General features: G+C 48.1%; 1 protein-coding gene across 1 annotated transcript in view; it reads right to left on the reverse strand.

The window, feature by feature from the left end:
• CSNK2A2 (casein kinase 2 alpha 2) overlaps positions 1–21,678 on the reverse strand; it is a gene marked incomplete at its 5' end in the record, with an annotated part of 25,958 nt that extends 4,280 nt beyond the window's left edge. Inside the window, 6 exons of the mRNA XM_085315196.1 lie at positions 756–839; positions 2,965–3,024; positions 9,087–9,137; positions 10,036–10,137; positions 21,215–21,326; positions 21,578–21,678. Coding sequence (XP_085171322.1) covers positions 756–839; positions 2,965–3,024; positions 9,087–9,137; positions 10,036–10,137; positions 21,215–21,326; positions 21,578–21,678 — 510 coding nt within the window. The remainder of the gene's footprint in view (positions 1–755; positions 840–2,964; positions 3,025–9,086; positions 9,138–10,035; positions 10,138–21,214; positions 21,327–21,577) is intronic.
• Position 21,679: the final 1 nt, after the last annotated feature.

The following is a 21,679-nucleotide window of genomic DNA, read 5'->3' on the forward strand; positions in this document are numbered from 1 at the left end:
GCGGAGGGGGCTACCACATCCTGAAAGGGAGATGGTCTTCTCTGTAGCTACAATGGAGGGCGATCAGCTCCACTACTGAAGGACAATTGCTCTAATAAGAGATTCCCTCTATTAGCAAGCCTTGTCTTGCCTGTACAGCCACTGCTGATCCACAMGGAGGGACCTGTGGGCAAGCAGATCATTTGCTGCTGCAAAGGTCTCTAGGGAGATGGGTAAGCATGCACAGAAAGAGGTATAAGTACCATAACATTGAGCACAAAGTCCCTTTCCTGCCTAACTCCACTGTAGCGAGCCAGGTACAAACATTCCCAAGCTCTAACTGTCAAGTCCCAGAAGTGGGGAAGCCACAGCAGGACAGGCAGGAGGTGCTCCAAGAAGAGCTTTTGTTCCCAAGTGAAAATCACCCACATGCATTACAGACAAGGCCTAAACAACTGCCCAACAGARAAGCCTCCAACCTTATACCCCAGGGCCTCTGCACTCTACCACTGCAACTCTRCAGGCATCTTCCGGGCTGAAGTAACAGCCCAGATCTGCTCCTCTCAGCAAAGAGGAAGGCTGGGGGGTAGCTGGGGAGAGGAGCAAGCTTCAAGGCATGGACTTCCACTCTAACACTCTCCAGTGGGACTTTGGCTCTCTCCTGATACAGGCACAAGCGGAGAAGAGCAAGAGCAGCCCAGACTACAACTACRGAAGTGACAGAGTATCAAGCTTCCCTGGAAAAAACCCTCCTATAAGCCCTGGTGCCATGGTACCTTTTTCTGTTGGTGGTCTATCATGACGTTGTGGGGTTTGACGTCCCTGTGCATGATCCCCATGCTGTGACAGTAATCCAGGGCCTGGCAGACACACACAGGTACATTAGACATGGCTGTAACCACATGCACAGCATTAACAGTATAACAGACAGTTCTCAGTCAGGAGCAAGAATACTCCATCCACAAGGAAATACTGCAACCCTGAGATAAGGAACAACTGACATTTGATTAAGCAGCAAGCTGGCAAGAAGATGGTAATCAATCGCATGTCATACTGTAGCCACAGGTCCTGGACCCATGTTCCCTGCATATCTTTGGAGAACATGGGCCAGAGAGGTATCCCACTTGGAGGTGGGCCCAGTGCTTCAACCCAGGCAGCCCTTTGCTTCCTGGCTTACACTAGAGGCACTCTTCTCCCCAGAAGGGSCCAGTTCCTACATGCACCCACTTTTATGGCCATCCAGTGCAGCCTTCCACCAGTGCCCTTAAACATGTTTAAGCTCAAAAGTCACAACTGCCCTGCTCATTAAGCCAAATCAGTGCTTGCAAAAGGCAGGTGATGGCATGCAAGGCACAGCAATGCTGCTTAAAGCCTGAGGGCTGGAGCAGTGAAGCTCTCCAGCTCCATGACCTTGCACTGTTCACTCCCCCTGCACAGCTGTTCCCTTGAGTTAGGGGAAAGAGAATGCTATTTTTCCTCTCCAAGGGGGGCAGGGAAGGGAGCTCCATCCATCCATCAACATCCATCAGATGCTCYGAGGTCTTCAGAGAGGAGCACTGAAGGAGGACATGACCTGTAGTCATTCAATATGCAAGACACCAGTGCCAGGGGAGTAAGGCTGCCCTTGAGTCCCTGTCACAGCAGGAAGCACATGGAGCAATGGCTTTAATCACAGCAAGGTCTCAGGGAATATCCCTGCAGTCACATACWGCCTCACAAACAACAGGACAGTTATGGCCAACAGTAATCTTGGGGCCTCCATCACTGAAGATGTTTAACATGCTAGACAAACCGCTTCCAGGGACAAAATGGTTCTAGTGCCTTGCTTATCCCAAGGCTGGGCCAGCTAAATAACCTCTTTTCCTCCCTCCCACGCTTATCCTGGGCTGCCTTGGGCTCCCCAGGCTTCATTAGGAAGATCTTTCCCTTGTGGACAAGTACAGCAAGCTTGGCGGTGTAGAGGAAGAAAGCCTCCCTCAAGCTCACCAGATGGATTTTTCAAGAGTTTTCCTGCAGTAACCAAATTCTGAAGCACAAAGGTCCTTCCCTAACCAGTCCCACTCACTTCCAGAGGCAAGGGACCCATGAGGAGCCAGCCAAGAAGTCTGAAGGTCTTGCTGACAACTGACAGAGACATGAGCTACTGTTCCAGCAGGTCATCACAAAACAGCCCCAGGCTCAGCTGAAACCTATAAGCTCTGCCTAATGCCCTTGCTGCCTCCTGCACTCTGACAGGCAGCACGGGGGATCTTAGAGATCTGCCACATGGGTCTGTGAGTATTTCTACAGGAAGGTGCGGGTTAGGCTAGGGAAGGAGTCATCTATGGCATTCCTCATCCTTCCAGAGGGATAGGGAAAGGCTTCAGCCAGCAGGTCTGGACAAATACCAGAGTTGCATCAAACACCAGGAGAACCAGAAGCCTTGTTCTGAAGACCAAATTCATGGGGCTCTGTGACGGCAAGGTGCTGAGCTGGCTAGCTTGCTCCTGAAGTAATACACTAGTTTACCCTCCACCCACAGATATCAAGCAAATAAAGTCACCCTTCTGCATTTGAACACTGCAACAGAAGGAAGCCTGAAGCTGATGATTCCTCTTTTYTGTCTCTCTACAGCGTTAAGAGTCCCCAGGTCCCCACTAATGCCACTTGCTCAACCCTCCAAATGCCTCCCCATGCTCCATTCACAAAGCACACCTTTAGCCAGCCACTAGCAATTACAAATGCTTCATTGGGAAAGAGCAGATCCYAGAGAATCAGAGATTCTTCAGAGAYGACTGAAGGTCCCCAGTTCAGTCTAATGCCTCACGACAACAAGCTAGGTAGATCTCCTCCCAAGCCTTCCCTGCTTACGAGACATGGATTCTGCACTGGACACCAGAGAAGTAACTGCTCAACAGGTCTTTCCAACGTTGCCCCAGGAATCCCACTACTGCCTCTCCCCTTTTTGGCCTCTATGGAGAGACTGCCATATGCAATACCACTCACCTTCAGCAGCTCATACATATAAAATCGAATATCAAAGTCTGTCAGGATCTGGTACAGTTGCTGAAATAGATTTGGGGAGGGAGAAAAAAAAAGAGAAACAAAAATAAATACTCCAGATTTGGATTAGTTTTGTTTCCTAYATCCCACCAGCCTTGAATCACAGATCCCATTCCAGATCCCTTGTTAAAGCTGCCATTGCTGAGGGCTGTGCTGGACTTGGAGGGAACACCAGACACCTGCCAGAGCTACATGCTAGGAAACCCAGAAAGGARACAAGAGCTTCCATGAAAAGTTATTGGGATCCTTCAGACCCATCATGACACCCTTCCAGCAACAGACAGGCAGCCTGCTTATCCACRAAGAAGACAGCAAGTCCTTCAGACCATGCTGGAGTTGGCACAGATGATCTTGCCTCTCTGTTCATATACAAAGTGATCCTAGTGATTCTACAACACTGACAACAGCATTCAGAGAAGGCAGGCTGGGAGCACATGAGCAAGACTTCAAAGCACCCCAGGTGGGGTGGGGAGAGAAAACACATTAATCTGATAGAGCACAGAGTTGGGAAGCACAGAGGGTAGATATAGCCTCAGATTGCTGGAGACTCCAAAGCTCTTCCTCTTCCCCCCAGCCCAGAATAGAGGTTAACGCCACTTAACAGCACTGAAATGCTGGTGGGGGCAAGGAGAGTGCAGCACAATATTTCAGTGAAATGCTTGTTGCTGGTACAAGTCTGCCACCCTCCTCTCCGTCATGTCCTTCTGTGGCTACTCATCACTGCTGAGGAAGTGACAAAGATTCAAGGAGCATTTTAAGCTGTACCATGTCACCAGCAGTYACTAGAGAAATCTTCATCCCATCACTCCCACACCAGGTCACAACTGGCCCTAAGTTTGCCTATTGTGCCATATCTGGCATGGGCAGCTGTGCCAGTCTGATCCCACCGGGCTGCTACTCTGCTCCAGGAAAAGCAAGGCGACAGGCAGGACGATGGTACACTGCAGGTGCTGGGCCAGGAAAAGCAGTCACGGGAGAGCCGCAGGACCAGACCCCTTTGTCTTTTCCAACACGGAAAGCTCACAGCTCAGCTGAATCACCCACTGCATTAACACTGAGGCCAGCTGCCTGCCACAAGCACCACCTGGCAGCTTTGAGAAAATCCCAGAGCAACGGATTGAAATCTGCATTCCAAGAAAGCAGTTCTGGTCCTGGATATTCTCCAATCCTAAGTCAAGATCCTCAGAAGGGTTAAGAGGATTCTTACAGCGCCATATGTAGGGCCAGATCCATACTTRGGGGACCATTCCCAATGCTGCTCTGGGAAGTCATCTGGCAACATACATGTGTCATTTACACACAGAGCTTAAATGGCCTCCAGGACACAAGCTGCACTTTAGTCTCATGAGCTGGGATGATCTTAACACTTAGGAGCAACCCAGCGAAGCAGACAAGTCAGCAAGAAGCAAAAGGGATATAGCCACAAGCTATAACAGTGATAGATTTCCTGACTCGGTTGCACATGGCTCTGYTATGCACCAGCCAGGGTGCCAGCAGAGGACAGCTGAGCTCTTTCAGGAGTTGAAATGGCTTGCTTAGATAACAAACAGTTTTGGGGGATAAAGATGCTTAAAAACATGTCTTTCTGTGAATCATCAACCTTGTTCAACACTAACACACTTCACCTGGCAACATCAAAGCATCTGGGGAAGGTTGCTAAGGGCAGCCTCCCCCTTCTACACAACACAGTGACATGCCAAGGACAGGAGTGGCAGCAGCAGAACAAGGCTGGAGTCTGCTTTGCCTGTGCYCTGGCTCCTCTGCCTCTCTCTGCCTGTAGGAAGAGATGGGACAGAGGTCACTGATCCTCTTCTGCTCAGATCCATGATGCAGTTGGTTCAGCTCAGTCTCTCCAACTCTGCTCCGCTCCCTCATACTGCAAAGCAGAGCTGCCTCTGCAGTAGAAGCAGCCATTGGGCAACCAACTTTCGACAGACTTCCTAGAAGAGCTGCCTGCGTAACTTGGCACCTCTGACCCTCTCGCTGCGCCATGGCCAGCGGTGTGGTAGGCTCTGCTTGCCGCAGCGAGCAGTCCTTCCACGAGCCCTCTTGGCCCTTCTCTGTTCCCCTGACAGATGGATGTTTCCACTGCAAGCTGGTCCAACCTAGCAGCTGCCCTGGGAAAGCTTCAACAGGGAGCTCTAAATCCCCTTTGCCCAGCCTAGCAGGTGAGAGCAGACCCCCTGCTTTGTAGACATCTCCCATGCTCTGCTCTTAAAGCCTAGCTCTTGGGAGCAGAGCTACCAGAAACATCACTGTGGGGTTTGCCGTCTCAAATCTCTCCAAAATATCTGCTCAGCCATCTGTCAGTGGTCCAGGTTACACAGGGCCTCGAAGGCCTGGGCCAGTCTCCTTCCTCTGCATCCAACACTAGGAAAGGCCAAACTCAGCCCTTAGCAGTTTCCACTCCTCCCCAGCTTTTGGTACTTTTTTGGGCACACACGTAACCAATTGCAAACTAATCCCATCAGCACCCTAGAAGGCAGAGACATGCTCCCCCCTCCCTCCACAGGGCTGACAGGAGCTAAAGGCTTATTCTTCTCCCTTGGGTGAGCAAGCACAGCTGGTTACGTGCAGGATCCATCCTTCCAAGCCAGCTGCAAACCTGCTAGGTTTTTCTGTTTGTTTTTTTTTTTTTTTTTAGTTGTTTGAAGATCAAAGTAGCAAATCCACCCAACACAGCACTGCTGCTGAAGTCCCAGCTCTGCCCCTTTCTCACCCAAGGGATTTGTCTCTTCAAGTCAGTGAAAGGCCTGCACAGTGCCAGGTGCACTCAGGGATTAAACAAAACACATGACAACTTATGGTGGTTGAGGGACAGYGTCCCATTTCTACTTTGAAACCAATTAGAAATAAGGCATTTCTTTTCGCTAAGATTACTGTAGTTGTATTGCAGAACCACGCAATCAAACCAATTTAAAGCAGATGACTATGTGTAGCTTGAGTACTCACAGATGACCAGTTATACAACAGATCTGAAGAGGAACATGGGCCACATATACAAGCTGCCTCCCACAGCAGAATATACATTTAATCAAAGTCCTGGCTCATCATCCCTGTGAGCATAGAACTATCAGTTTAAGAAGGGATCTAGCTAGGTAGTTTAAGACAAGATAATTCTAGAGGGGTATTATATAGGGATCCTGTTTATCCTGTCATTTAAAAAGTGGAATATGAGTTTGCACTGATGATCAGGGAATATTTGTAGCCATAGTCTAGGTAGGACCTACAGACCCGTAGCTTCAGTCCACACATAGAAAGTTCAGGGAATCTAGCTGCTGTTTTCATGAGTGCACAGACATCAATAGCAACAACTGCCTTTCGAAGGGCTGGAATAATTATCATTGCACAAAAAGGTCATTTTGTTGAAGAAAAGCAACTGCCAGAAACAAGACAACTGATAAGGAGATATCCAAGCTTGTGAACAATTACTACGAACAGGATGGAGAAAAATGCAATCCTACAAAGTAGCTGGCAACCACCTGTTGTACACAAGGTGCCTTGGGAATTGCTTGGGAAACCCTTCACACACCCCRAAGATGATTTTACAGACATACGGTACTCATCAATATTGCAGAGAGAGCCTAGAAGCCAAAGCAGAGATCGGTGGATTAGGAGCTACCAYCTCAAAACAAAGAGAAGAGGTCCCTATCACCAGGATTAGCTCATGTGGCATTTAATCCCAGCTGAATTTGACTGCATAGGGGGGAAGTTAGGACTGTGAGGCAGAAGGGACAATAATACAGACAACTGGGCTCTGGGTGCTCTCCAGCTTGCTTCATGTGTAGAGGGCTGGACCAAGCTAAGGCTTCAAACATGATTGGGCTCATCTACTCTATGCACTTTCCACTTGGCATCACCCCAGAGTAAGTGAAGACACAGCTCAGAGGCTTCAGTATAAAAGAAGATATCCACAGGCACCTGCGTGCATGCAGCAGTTCTGCAAGCTGCCAGTTGGCTGTGACCCTAAGAAACCTACCCAGACAGATAGTGGAGCAGACAAGCTCAAATAATCCACATGATCCATACATAGCTAGTGAAATTCAGGTTACAAACAAGCTCTGAACATGAACACTGCATGCCCTTGGGGGACATGACTGCATTCCCAAGACGAGTTATTCCTGCCTTGTACCAATCAATGTCAGCAAAAGCATCAACTCTCTCAGCCTTGGACTTTTATGGCCGCGATTCTGGTGGTTCCTCAAGATTCAGGCTGCCTCCTACAAGCCTAGGAGCAACCTGCCACAAAATAATATAGTTGCCTCCAGTTCAGCCAGAACCCAGCATTACTCTTTCTGCTGTGGCCAGATCAACGTCGTCTTAATGGCTGCAAAAGTGCCTGCAACTGCTCTGAGYGAGGCAGTGGCAGGGGCTGACCTACATCGCATTCCAAGGCCTACCAGCCAGGGTTGCATTTTTTAGTCAAAACACCTTCTGGCCACCCGTCTCAAGTACTACCTAAAGCTCATGAACACATTTCAGTTATTCGGTGGTATCTTTGAGGAGAATTTTTCCCCTCTAAGGACATCACAGATTGGCACGATGACATTTTGACTAAAGATGCACAAAGCAATCCTCAGCAAGAGGTCCCTTTGCCCTAGGAATCCAGTCTGTTTCAAGATATATTAAAAAAAAATCTAATTAGAAAGTTAAAAGTTTCTGGCATCAGCCTTATTCCTTGAGAGTCCTTGGGTCACCAGGAGAAGCACAGGCACACATTCCCCACAGTGCAMAAGGCACTGGAATAACCCTGCCGATGCTAGCGAAACCCAGAACCCAGACAAACCAAACCTGCTTTAATTAGTCCTGAAAGGTCACCACATAGGACTCATCTCACTGCTGTTTACATGACAGGGTAATGCTTATCTCCCCGCCCAGAGCTGTCAGGCAGACACAGCTGTAAGTTACTATTATTCTACTCTCTGTAGTCAGTCTCTACAARACATTAAGTAGCAGGAAAAACACCACAGCTAGAACAGCTACAGCTCTGGCTATGCTCAGTGTCCGTCAGCAGCACTCAAACCTGCTAGACCAACTCCAAAGGAATGGAAACATGTGCGGCCTCACAGCCCATCGGCCAGCTTACAAACTCCCTCCTTTCTACCACCACCAACCACAAGGCCTTCTCAGGGTGTTTAGTATACACGTTAAAGCTGCATCCTAYAATGTGTTGACCTACACAAGCTCTAGTAGAGATGTGAAGAAAAAAAAAGCATTGTCCTATAACAAGGAACAAAAAAGAGCTCCGAGCAATGCAGTAAGTGCTCATTGCTGGCTTTCTAATGACAACTGCTCAATTAATTCTCCACCACTGACTTAGTAACTTATGGTAAAAATTCACATGGGAGAAATGAAGATACCATTAAAATTGGTGTGGTTACTAATTACATATCCCTTTTGTATATCAACTTGTTTCTGCTAGCCAAAAGCATTTCACAGCAGCACATCCACTCGCTGCTGCGCTCAGCTAGGAGGACTCCTCCTTTGGAAACAAATAACTCCACTTGGAGATCCCCAGAAATCAGAAGACACAATGAATACGCTGCAGCCTGTGATGGGAGAAAAGCTCTTATGACTCATTCAGGCCTGCTTGATCCCTTACTCAGGCCCACTGGGAGTGGGAGATCTGCTCTCCAACCTCAGGCACCCCACAGTCCCCAGGTCTGAGGGATTTCAGCACAAAGCAGAGTTCCTATCTCCATCAACCGCACTGCCATAAAGACAGCAGCACAGCACAGGGATTAACTTGGACTGAAAATATAGCACAACAGCAATTACTAAATTGAGAAGGGAGTAAGAAGATCTGATCRTCCCTATTTTCTACACCTGCTGAACTTACCCTTCAAAGTTGGGAGATGCAGCACACAAGCTTTTTATTCATTCTTATCCGAGTCTATTTAGAACTTCACAAGTTTCTCATTTAAGCCAGGGAAGAAAGGTAAAGCTGACAGAGGGGACAAATGTCAACTCCCCTCTCAGCCTCTCAAGGCATATCTAATAACCCACATGCACAGCACCTTAACAGAAATGGGAAGCTTCCCCCCTCCACAACCAGGCAGACTCACCTTAAAATCTGTATTATTGATGTACTCAAAAACCAGTGCAGGGGTCTTTGACTGCAAGAAAAAGAGAAAGAGAGAGAGTCATGGTTTAAAAACCCTCTTGACCTTTATTTGCTTCAAGAGACTTGAGAAAGCTCTAGCTTCCTGCCCAACCCTCCCTGCAAAGAGCAGGGCAGGAGCAGGAATGCGAGAGAAACACAACCCTGCTCCGTCACCAGGCTGACGCAAGCTCCCCTTATGCCCCACGCAGCAAGCACCAACACAGCATGTTCGGCCAGTGCTGCTCCCCCACTCCAGTGGGCAGAGATAGCACTAGGCAAGGTGAAAGGTATCACCAGGGGCTAAGACCTCACAGCYGATCGCAGGAGGAAGGTCAGCCAGGACTGCCAACACTACAACAGCGTCATTTCCTCTCCACGGCTGACAGCTGGGAGTCACAGGCCTCAGCCAGCTGCTAGTTAGAGAAAACTTCCGGGGAATGGGGAAATTGTGGCAATGCAGACAAAGGATATAACCTCTGGTTAGTGGCAGGACAACAACCAGAAGGATGAGAAGTGCTTAATAACTAATTGCCTTGGGAGACACCTATGTTCTAGAGGCTAGACAGCAGCTGGAAGGCTGCAGTCTCTGCTTTCTTACAAAATGTGGAAAACCACAAAACTTCTCCCTCATCAGCCAGGGGAAACTCAAAGAGATACAGAGGGGGCATAAAAGAATCTGGGCAGCATGGAAAGGAACATCAGCTCATCCAAACCAATTCATCTCAGGAGACCCTAATGAGCTGGACACTGCTCACCCCCGGCTAGCAACAAAGGCACGGGAACGGTCAGCACCAAACCCGAGCCAAGAGCAGAAATCACACTGGCAGGGGCCAACAGGAGGCCCAGGGCCATGCCTGTAAGCTGGCGGGAAGGCAAGCCCACCACTCACACCAAGACACACAGGCACCTACCACCGGATCCTTGACAGTGTCAATCAGATTAATGATGTTGGTGCCACCACGCAGATTCTCCAGAATCTTAACCTCACGTTTTATCTTCTTTTTCTTCACTGGCTTAAATACACAAAAGCAATTAGAAGTGAGAGTCCTTTCAGAAATTAACACCAATTTTTGCCAGTGACTTTGACTGAATCACATCGCCTCCCTCCTCCCACTGCTCCCACCCTCACATGAGAACATTTCTAGCTTCAAAGAGCAGACACAAAGGGGCTGGCACACAGGAGACAAACACCTCAGACTAGGATCTTCCTCTCTTCAGTGAAAGCTTTCCACCCATCAGGGGAAGTCTAACCACTCTAGACATAAACATAGTTGTGATTCCAAGTAACAGTGGCTAAAAGTGTCTTGGACTGCCATGCAGAAATCTCAGCACACCAATTCCATGTTATATGTTTAGAACCACGGGACAAACATGGTAGATCTCATTCCCAGCCTTTGTTTACTGGCATAATACAATTTTTTTTTTTGCTCCTTACTGCTGCCGAATGCTCTTCTTCCAAAGAGTGCTTTAATGCTATGAAATGAAGAACTGAGATTCTCCAACACCAACATTTTTAATAAGGTACCAAACTGCTGTGTCTAACTATGTGTGAGACTTTTGCAACCACCCCAAGAGCAAAGACCCAACTGCATGACCTGTTACTGCACCTATACATACCACATTACAATTACTTTTAAAATGTAAGACTATTTTAAACAGTTTATTGACTCCTCATTAAATCTGTGCAGTCCCAAAAATCCCCTTTGCAAAGTAAGCTTTGCTCTGGACATCACCCTGCAGAGAGTGACAAAGAACAGCTGCTCCCAAGTCAAGGGGCTTGTAGRTTGGGTTAGCTGTTAACTGCTGGATCAGCAGAGTGTCATTTCTGTGCAAAGCAACGATCATTTCTGTAACTCATCCACTTCCAGGAGAACTTTAGTGCTGTGCCTGCTTGAAGGAAAAGGCCAACAGAACAGCTTAAAACAAAACAAAACAAAACAAAAAGAAGAAGAAGAAGGGAGAGACTCCTGACCAGTGCAGGTATCACCAGCTGTGTATCACTGAAGACTCCAGGAGTCTTGCCTCATTGCAGAGCTGGAACGGCCTCTCCTGCCCAATTAAAACCACTACAGAGAGCCACAAAGACTTCTCATGTGGACCGGTAAAGCCCCTGCCCTATCTGTGAGGTTTGCTCATGGGAACACTTATTTCCAGCAGTTTAGTTTTCTGCAACATTTGTCTGCCAGCTTGGAGAGTCTGGTCTGTTAGGAGAGGAGGAAAGAGATGAAGAGGTAAGAGGCATCTTATCAAACTGACTCAAGCTATGAAGTGTCAGCAACTCCACAGCAACCTTCTGTGCACAGGATGAGGAGCCACAAGAGCTCAGCAGCTCTCAGTGCCCATCAACTTGCCTCTGCTGCAACCTCATTTGCACAACTGCTGCAGAGTACCAGCATGGCAACTGATGTTCCTGTTACAGGTGAATCCAAGACAATCCTTGGGTTTTAAATCCCTCAAAGGAATGTTCGTGCAGAGAAGAGAAGGAGTAGAAACTTTAGATATACTGGGAAAAATCCAGTTTTTATATACGTGATAAAATATGCTATTTTTCTAGGCTCTTCAGGTAGCTGAAACTTTCAGATTCAAATTCTGCCCTCCTCCAAGTTAAAAGGCAGGAGCTGGACTTTCAAGCCAAAAGATGAGAATCTCAGCCTGAAGCAAAGTGCCAAAAATAACAGCAATGCTGGTACGGGGAGCGTCAGCACCTCATAAAGCCACTGTGTAAAACAGCAGCAAGGCCACTGCAGCTGTCAGCCAGAGYCGGAGCAACTCCCTGGCAGGGCTCTCCGGGAAGGGACAACAACGGAGTCCCAGGGCTGCACCAAAACACACTCGGAGCCAGGAACAACGTTAGACAGATAGGGAGAGGCAGCCAGAGCAAGGGTTGGAAGCACCCAAGACAGAGGGCCACGTTTCTGAACCCGACAAGYAGACACTTTATTAGGGCCTAATTTCATCTACGTCAGCATGGCGACGGACATCACCCTTGCTTTGTTCCCAGGCACTGATCCTCCCCAGAAGGCCAAGGTGGAATCAGAGGCCGTAATTCAGTTACTCTGCCCATCTAGCGAGGCAGACGCACACACAAGCTGTACTCCAAGTAACTTCAAAGAGATCGCTCGGCTGCTGCCGTCCTTAACGAGCTTGCTGGACAGCCTGGCTACTGTCAGGCCCTTGCGCGCAGAGCCCCTCCGCCGCGACTCTCCCACCTGACCGGGAGCCGAAACAGCGCCTCAACACAGCCGAGAGCAGCAAACCTCCAAAGCCCGCTTTGAAAGACCTTTTCCTTCACACTGTACTTATTTTAATGGCCTTTTGCATCAGCTAAGTAGAGGGGATATCCCTCTAATGCGAGGTTTCCATTTCTTCTTCCAYAGCAACCACCACTCCCACCGGGGCAGATGATGCTTTCTTTCCCCTCACAGGCACTTCCATGTGTTTCTACCTTTTTCAAAGTGAGATAAAGATGTCCCATTCAATCTCCACCAGAAACCTACCCCCTCAACACATACACACTTCTCAAAAGAGGTGAGCAGAGAGAATCAGCAACTTTTGGAAAGAAGGAGAGAAGAAGACAGACACCTGAAGATAAGCACTGAAATATCAAAAGCATCATCTCCATGGCCACCAAGGGAAAACACTCCAGCAAACCTCATCTCAACAAAACGGAGAGCTGAGAACTGCTCGCTGTTTGCAGTCCTCCTGCTAAGCTTCGGCAGCATCCAGCTCGGAGCGGGTTGAACTGCCTTCCTGCTGGGTGCAAGCCAGGGCAAAGGCCCTGCAGGCCTCCCTCGGGCACTTCCAAACCTCAGCTTTCACCCTCTAGCCTTGACTAACCATGTGCCATCTCCTACCTGCACACGTTATACCATGCCACACAGAGCCCATTACTCCAGTTAAAACTGTAAATAGAATTTACCGCACAGTAACATGTTATTGCCCCAAAACTGAATGCTGGTAGCAGATTCCAAGCTCCTGGATCACCCCATCTGCCAAGTCAAACGCAGCGGTGCAAACCACCGCAGCACATGGCCAGTGCTGCACACCAGCTGACTTGAGCTAAATGGCCACAGCCACAGAAATTCTGCTGCTTTCCCTCCCATCCCYGGGCCCCGGGACTGCTGAAATCGCAGACAATCTGCAGCATATCCTTCAAGCACCAGGATTAAGTCTGGGTTGCTACAACTGTCTCGCACGGTCACCCGATCTGTCTCTCCAAGGGTGTTGACTCCAAACACACATGGATTACTGCAAACTGCTGAACCTATTATGGCCTCCAACCATCTGCCTCTCCCAGCAGGGATGGCTTCTAAGACACTACCCCTTATAGCCCGAGTATTTTAATAGTACCTATTTGAGGCTATTTGCTTATACCAAACTATGAACTGTGGCATTTCAGGTTATGCTGCATACTCGGCTCAGTTCCCCCTGCCCTGGAAGGGAGATTTCTAGCACAGGAATGGAGTTGACACCTAGATGAAATTCACTATTTCCAAGTTTGATCAGGCTGTATTTGCAAGGCAACATTTTGTAAAGGTGCAGAGTCCAACTCAACCCATTCCCACAGTAGAGCCATTTCAACGCTTTCTTTCCTGCTTGGCTTCTCCAGTGACCAGTATGAGTCAAAAAATCTTGCTACAGCTCCTCCCTCGAGAGAGAGGCTCCGATAGAATCCTTCTGCTCTATGCAAACACCTATTTCCATGAAATCTGTAGAAACTTGACAGCTTGGAGACTTCTGTCACATTTGGTTGAAATTGGCCAATGAGTGCAAAAATTATGGGGGGGGGGAAGCGGGAGAAGAGTCTGTCAGACAGCAGGATTGCATAAAGCTCGTTTCCATAGGAAACCAGGCTAAAAGACATGTCTCAGTTTAACTGTGTCTACACTGGGAGGGGTTTAATTACTTCGACTGCAGCAGTACCCTCAGAGCAACATGACTGCCTAGCACAAGCCAGTCTTCCAGTTTCCTAGGTAATCGCTTCCTTTCTCAGGCGAACTAGACGTGAGGTGGCTGTGGACAGTGGAGACAAAACCTAGAGTTTATGGTTGTCCGCTATGCCGAAAACCCAGAGCAGAGGGACGAGGTGACCTCAAGGCACAGGAGGATGGATGGTCCCGTCGGGACTCAGCAGCTCACACGCAACTGTCACCAGCCGGTGACCTGTCACTGTAGGTCTCCCATCGTACCAGCTGAAAGGCTCACATGAGGATTCTTCAGTCTACTTCAGTGTCAACTGGGACAGAACAAGCAATGAAAATGGCCAGAGCTAACACAACTGCTTTTGTCTGAAGAGAGCACGGAGCATTCACACGGGGCCTTCCTTTGGCAGAGGYGAGAAGCGGCATGCGATGAGCAGTTGCTTTGTACTCAGGTAGGTGCAGGAGAAAACCTCTCTGTGACCAAGAGATCAGATCCTAGATCAGCACGGCAGAAATCATGTAAACTTGTAAGAAGGGAAAGAGTCCAGCTGCAGCAAACACCAGCTGGGAGAATTAACATTGTTTGCTAAGATAAACCTTTAAATATAAGGCCGCAATCATCACTTCCTGTCTTGAATGAATAGATGTCTGCCTGGTTAATCATCTTTTCTGCTTGGTTTCTAAAGAAAGGGAAACACAAATTTGTCAGATTTTTCGATTCTAGACTTCTCCAATAGCCAGTGGACACATCACTTGAATTCAAGCAAAGGCAGAAAAGTAAAGAACTTTGAATTTAACCAGGATCTTGCTTCTTTTCCTAGTCACTCTTTTTTTTTTTTTTCCTATCAGTATGGAAATATTCAGAAAACTCCAAATAACAGCGTAAAAATCATTTCACATTAGCCAAAAGCAGTTAGTGAGGCAGCATGCACTTACTGGCCAGCCGAGGAGCRCACATGATGCTCTGAAGGACTCCCAGAAGGTATCAGGTTTTGCCTAGCAGGTGCTCTGAAGAGTACAGCAGGGCAGAAATTCTAGCATTCAAAAGATACAAATCCTGAAGAAACTAATGCCATTTGTCCCACTGCACATAACTTCAAACAAAAAGGTCTCTTCTTCGCTTAAACCTGAATAGCCAAGAAACCCCACAACCATTCCAGTGAACAAGTAGGTAAATCTCAACATTCAAAGTCCAAGACCAGAAAAAGGTTTGACCAGCATCCACATGACAGGCTTTAAACATGTAAGCTGGCACTAAAAACCTCATTTATCTCTAGCAAGCGTCATCAAAAGGGTCCTAATCATCAGCCTATAAAGCCTGATGCCAGTTGCTCAACAGGAAAATTGGCTTTGGGACAGCAGTTTTTGTCAGACATCAGCTGGGAAACCAAAGAATCATACTCAAGAGCCACAAAAAAAAAAAAAAAAAAAGCAGTCCACTTGTGTTAGTGATTTGTCAGTTGTTTGCACCTTGCTTCCGTTATGGGAGTTCAAACCTCCCTCTCCAGAGCTGCTCCTGAATTTTAGAAAAGAGAAAAAAAAACTCACTCTCAGTTTTTCTTGTGCTAAAGGACTTCTGTTTTTTAATACAAGTTAGACATTTTTCTCAGAAACTTCCTGATACCTATTTTCTTCTGAATGCCTTTTCTCCTCCTGCAGCACATCCCTGAAATAACCCCTTTCCGGAGCTACAGGACACAGGACTCTGCCCACAATGCATCAAGACTCCTGCAGTCAACTACAGGGGAGACACACAARGACCAAATCCTGATTCACCACCACCATCATAGCAGGGAATTGCAAACACTAGTTCAGATTCTGCCCGAGGCCAATGCAAACAAACAAATTACCCTAATTCATGCTCCTCCTCCTCCCAGGAGTCGCAATTTTATAACTCACCAATTCCTGGCAGGCAGGACACAGCTCCTCGAGTTATGAGCTGCATCTCCAGACCTCTTCTAGACATCCTGTACCATTTTGGTTGATCTMAGTTCCAAACAAGGCTGGACTGCAGCAGCAAACTGTGCCAAGCTCAGTGTGGGCAACAGGTGTTTAAAAGAGAAGAGCTGGGCACCCAGCTCTCTTGCAAAAGGGCTCATTTCAGCTCTGCCAGAGGAAGAAGTGGGCCAGCGAGAGCTCATTCAGTGAGTGCAAATGCAGGAGTAGCAGAAAACAGAACTATCAGGAGCAGACATTGAACGGCGTTGGTGGAAGGTCAACGGCTTTGGTGGAAAGTCAGTGATGCGGTCAAAAGCTCCAGCCCTGAGGGACCAACATTGTCCGATCCTATTTCCCTGTGYGGTCCTGTCTTCATACCAACAGAATCATTTCAAACCCATTTCCCCATGCCCTCTTAGGGCATGCCTATATACGACAGCTCTAAAGCTTTTAGAGACAGCAGAAAAATTAYTAGAGCTGCAGGGCTATCCCCCAAACTGACCCCTAGCTACTAAAGGAACAATTCTGAGAGCAACACTAGAAGGACCTTGTAGCGGCCCCTAGGAAGAGCAGTGGCTCTGAAGGGTTTATCCAACCCAGAAGGGGGAACAGGGAAAAAACAAAYAAACAAGAATGCACTTGTGAAACCAAGTACACGGTTGAAAGTTCCAGTTCATGGACTCGGCACAGAGGGACAAAAGCCACCAAAGGAGAAAGGGGCTATTTCATCATTGCTACAGAATCTCTATCGCACTGGTCCCTCTCCTTATAACTGCATTCTTTCCCTAACTTTTRCTTGTGTATTTGGCCTATTCAGATACTAGCTACGTAAAGGAACAAAATAGTCTCTTTATGTGGCAGGTTTAATGCTTTACAGGCCAATAGACTGTACATACACACACATATGAGGAAATCAGGAAGGCTCCTGCACAGAGTTGACAATATTGATGCTATAAACTCTGCCTTGGGCAGACACTCAGATGGCTGGTAACCGGTACAAGAGAACAGGCTGTGAAGGACATTACAGTAGAGCTAAAGCTCACCAACAGCGGTAACTGTAGCTAACTTTAACAGCAGCATTCTCACCACAAAGTTACCCACAGAAGTTACAAGCAATGTAGAGAGTTTATCTTTTAGAGCAGCAACTTGCAATGCTGTCCACATCTCCCAGGAACATGTTTTCTTCCTCCAGTATGGAGGACTCATTTCTAGGTATGCAAGMAGATGAGACTGCAGACACTTTGGAGCTACATTAGCTGGTAATAGAAACAAGAAGTTCATCAAAGAGACAGCACAAAGGCTGCAGACCAAACTCAATGGTCCATCAAAAAAAAATTAAAATAAAAAAATCTTGTGGTTACAATAAGAAAGATCAAAGTTGTGCTTTAGATAGCTGCACTGGACATAGACAAYACGTAACTCACTGGAAACAAATGTCTTAWAYTYYWCTKKWMSKWMMAGMRRARTWTAAGATCTCATTCTGTGAGCCAAATAGTCGCATCAAATTTAAACATGACATAGAAAYRCAGACMCGACATTTTCAYGTGTTCCCTGCTCCTGGYTTGGCCCTCCTCTAAGCATGCAGGAAGCATGCCCACAGCTGCACTGAAGTCAGCCAGATCAAAAAGCCCACAAGAGCCTCACACACCAGCTGGGGACTGCAGGAACACAGCTGCTGATCAACTCCACGCTCTACACCTGAGATGGGTAGGAAAGACAGCACAGAGCTGAGCACTCCACTACATACTGAGGATGACTTCAGCTCTATGGCTCTTGTTTTGCTGAAATTTTTACTCCCTGAACATGCCAAAGAGCTGGGGAGTTGCCCTCTGTCTCACTTTTAAAGATAAAAGCTTTTGGAGAATGCTGGCAGAGGGTGTCTGYGGGGCAAGCCAGGGCTCCTGCCTTGCCTTTGCAAATGCTCTCCTACACAAATGTCCTACACAGAGCATCCTAGTGTCTAGCAGCAGTAGTAYGCCAGGGAACTTGCTTGCCTCATTTGTTTTTGAATGAGAACTGCAAAAGTTTCTTGAAGACAGTGACATTAGGACGTAGTTCCAAAGCAAGGCACTTGGCCCAAGAAACGGTAACGTTATAGTCATCTGCATGACCTTATTTCTGCTCCTTTGCTGATGCACRTTATGACTACAACTAATGGCATGATCACATCTCATTTTCCTGCAGGATTATAGGTGATTCTGCACATGGGGTAGCAGAACAGGAAGTCACYGTTCCGTACTAGAACGGTCAGGGGAACGAGGCATCTTGCTTTATACAAGCCCCAATGGCCTGCGGCATTCTGATGCCAATCAGAAATCAGAGCTGGCAGATCCCTGGCCTTGTCCAGGGTAAGMGTCACAGGGCACTTAAAGGAGACAAAGGGCTGCTTGAAGAGGAAGGGCAGTTATCTTGTTCATGCAGCACTAGACTGGCACCTTTGCTCTAGTCTTGACTTTGTTGAGGCTAAGGGACTTGCCCAAAGTCACACAGGAAATCTCTGTGGCTCAGTTCTGCATCTGAGGCAGGGTGATAAAGTTTCCTGACCTCTCTGGAGGAGGATGCAAGACGATCAGGTACCACAGTACCAAAGAAAGGGAGAAAAAAAGCCAGGAGAAAGTACTTGCTCCACGCTAACTTCAGCTCAGTAAGGRTAAGTTCCTTTGAAGAGCAAGGCTGGGAAGAGATCTCCATCACCTAACAAGAGGCAGACAGTGACTCTTGCTAAAGCTCTAACGCGTAACGTAAATTCTCTTCTCAAGAAACTSTACAGAGAAAGAAGTGACTGTGCTAAATAGGAGCATCCATCACCCAGCAATTCYTCCCTTTGTCCCACCCCCACGACCACACAAAAACATTATGACTTTTGGTTGTATTTCCCACCTCATAAAATCCAACTTGAATTGGATAAGAGAAACAGAGGCCCAGCCTATTTGTTAAGGCTTCACTGAAGACGCATGTAATTACATTTGCAATTAAGTTTTAGTCTAGCTACAGGAAACGAGGGGCACTTTCCACAGATCAGAGTGATGTTATTGCCACACTTCACAGGTTTTCATAACGTATACAACATGATGTTCGCAAACATGCTTTGCACTGACCCACTTTCCACCGAGAAGAAAGTTCATCTKTATTATCTGGACTTTCTGCTTTTCCTTGCTCACTTGCAGGAATGCTGTTAGCATATTAATGCAAGTGGGGGGAAGCCAGGGGAACTAGTAGCAATGCCATCTACCTCAAATCTGGGACAATCCAACCCCCTGTTTGCAGGACTTTACGGCAGCACATTCAGGCCCCAAGGAAAAGGAGCACCCAGCCTCCCTCAGATGACTCCTGCCAGCTGACTCACAGCTCAGTGCTGACAGGCTCCCAAAAGACRGAGGAGTTCAGCTGCCACAGGGAGAGGAGCATTGCTCCAGGGGAGGCTCTTTAGGCTAGGACAGGCAAGGAAGAAGACTTCCCAAAGACTTTCTTTGCAGTCTTGCAGCCTACTGGCACTTTTTTATGTGGGGCAAGACAGACAGTCTCAACAAACTGCAGCTGTCCTGGAGAGACCATCGAGGCTCCAGAGGAGCACACAGAAGCACACAGTTTCCTCAGCCTAACCACACGACCTTTTGTTGTAGCACACCATTCTGCACTGGCTACCTCTGACCACTTTCTCTCCAAACAGAAACACCTCCCTGCCCCTGCTTAAAAAATACATATATATATATATACACATATATACATATATATAGAGAAAAAATAGACTACCCTATGTAAAACATCTAAAGGAGGGGGAGGCCCGAGCAGCAGGCCAGAGGAACTCCAAGAGGACACAGAAGCATCACTGCTCTGCCCTTACGACAAGGCTTGGCCGCAGGGGCTCTCCTCAACGGTTCACCTAGCCACCACCTYGACCACAGTCAAGGTAAGGATATGATTAACTCTTTCTCTGACGGGAAATCACACCTTGCCTAGGAACTGTGGCTGGATAGACTATAACAAATTCTCTGGGAAGCCAAGTAGGACCCCGAGGAAGCAGGAACAGTGGGTGAGTGGGAAAAATGAGTAAAGACAAAACTGGCCAGATAACCACACTATCAGATTACATCTAGTGAACACCTCCCAGCCTTAAGGCTACGACCCTGCATAGAAATGCATATCCTAGGTAGTTACTAGCCTTAGTGTCTGCAAGAACAAGTTTCCAGGCTCTGAACCCTCCTGAAAGCTGCAGATCAACACATTTTCAAATACTTAGCATGCCCATGATCAGAAACTAGCTCCCACGTGCTCCTGAGGAACAAGTAAGAAGTGTTGCTGTTTCCACAAAATACAGCCACAAGCATCAGCCAAACCAAAGCCAAAAGCACTTTGGTTCCAACCTTTTTGTTTCTGTTTCTTGACACCCCCCTAATCTCCACCCCCAGATCGCCATCACAGACTTCTGTGAACACAGCTACCACACCTCTCAGTAAGCATCAACCACGGTAAGGTGTGCCCTACAGAGGCTAATCCAGTGCATTTAACCATCCCAAAGCACAACCAGTTACTTTTGCAAGAAGGTCCCCACACCCTAACCACGCTACGATCAACACACCAGAATATGTCACCAATGCTGGTAAACATCAAATGGTCTCCTTCAGCCTCCTCGAATTTCCAGAGTATTTTTGAGCCGGCCACGGTGAACTCTCTTCCATATAACAGATCCTTTCTAAAGGGCCAAATCTAAAATTTTATTTGCTTTACTAAATCCCGACTGCTGAGCATCCCGCAGCCTGATCCTCGAGAAGGCTGCATGCCAGCTGTCTAAAGGTTAACCGCAAGGATTCCCCCTCCAGGCTTCATATTCCTTGTTGACATGGCAGCCCTTGGGCTGCTTTAGACAGGCATTGCCAGATACGATTTACCAGACATAGGCAGCACATGCAACACTGTTCAAATGTCAGGACTCACAGCACTCCTCCTCCAGAGGAGCTCTCGGCCTGGAGCAGGCTCCAGCTACTCTGGACAGAAGGGGTGGAGACATCAAAACATCACTACAGCACACAGGATATTAAATCCATTTTCCAAACATRGTCCTGCACCCAAACGTCCATAAAGCAAAACCCATGAGTTTTGGGGTGCAGCAATAAGATCTAACAAGTCTTTTGGCCCTAGCACAACTTCCTTCCYTCCAGCTCCCAGCTCAAAAACGAGACGAAGGCCACTGCCACCGCAAAGCCCCTGCGGCCACCAACGGGACACTCACCTTGAGGATCTTCACAACTACCCTCTCGTTGTTGGTGATGTTGATGGCCTCGAAGACCTCGCTGTACTTCCCCCGGCCGAGCTTGCGAACCAGCTGGTAGTCGTCCTGATTGCTGCTCGCACCAAAAAGAGAGAGGAGAACGGAGGGAGAGGAAAATAAACTGAGAGGGCACCAGGCTGCGACGRGGGCGAGGGGGGCCTTCCCTCCCCCCGGCCCTCCCCGCGGGGGGAACCCACGGGGACCCCGAGAAGTGTCCCTGGGTGGAGGGGGGGGCGGCTGGGCGCCTGCCCTCGGGCAGGGCCTGCAGGGCCGAGGGCGGCCGGGGGCCGCCCGCGGAAGGGGGGTGCCCGCGGGGCGCTTTACCCCCAGCTCGGGACGTGCGCCTCGTAGTCCCAGTACTCGCGGCTCCTCAGGCTGTTCACCTCGGCGTACACCCGCGCCCGGCTGCCGGCCGCCGGGCCGGGC

The sequence above is a fragment of the Rhea americana genome, unplaced genomic scaffold (genome assembly GCF_003343005.1).
Source record: "Rhea americana isolate MKP2758 unplaced genomic scaffold, rheAme1 scaffold_421, whole genome shotgun sequence".
Lineage (NCBI taxonomy): Eukaryota > Metazoa > Chordata > Aves > Rheiformes > Rheidae > Rhea > Rhea americana.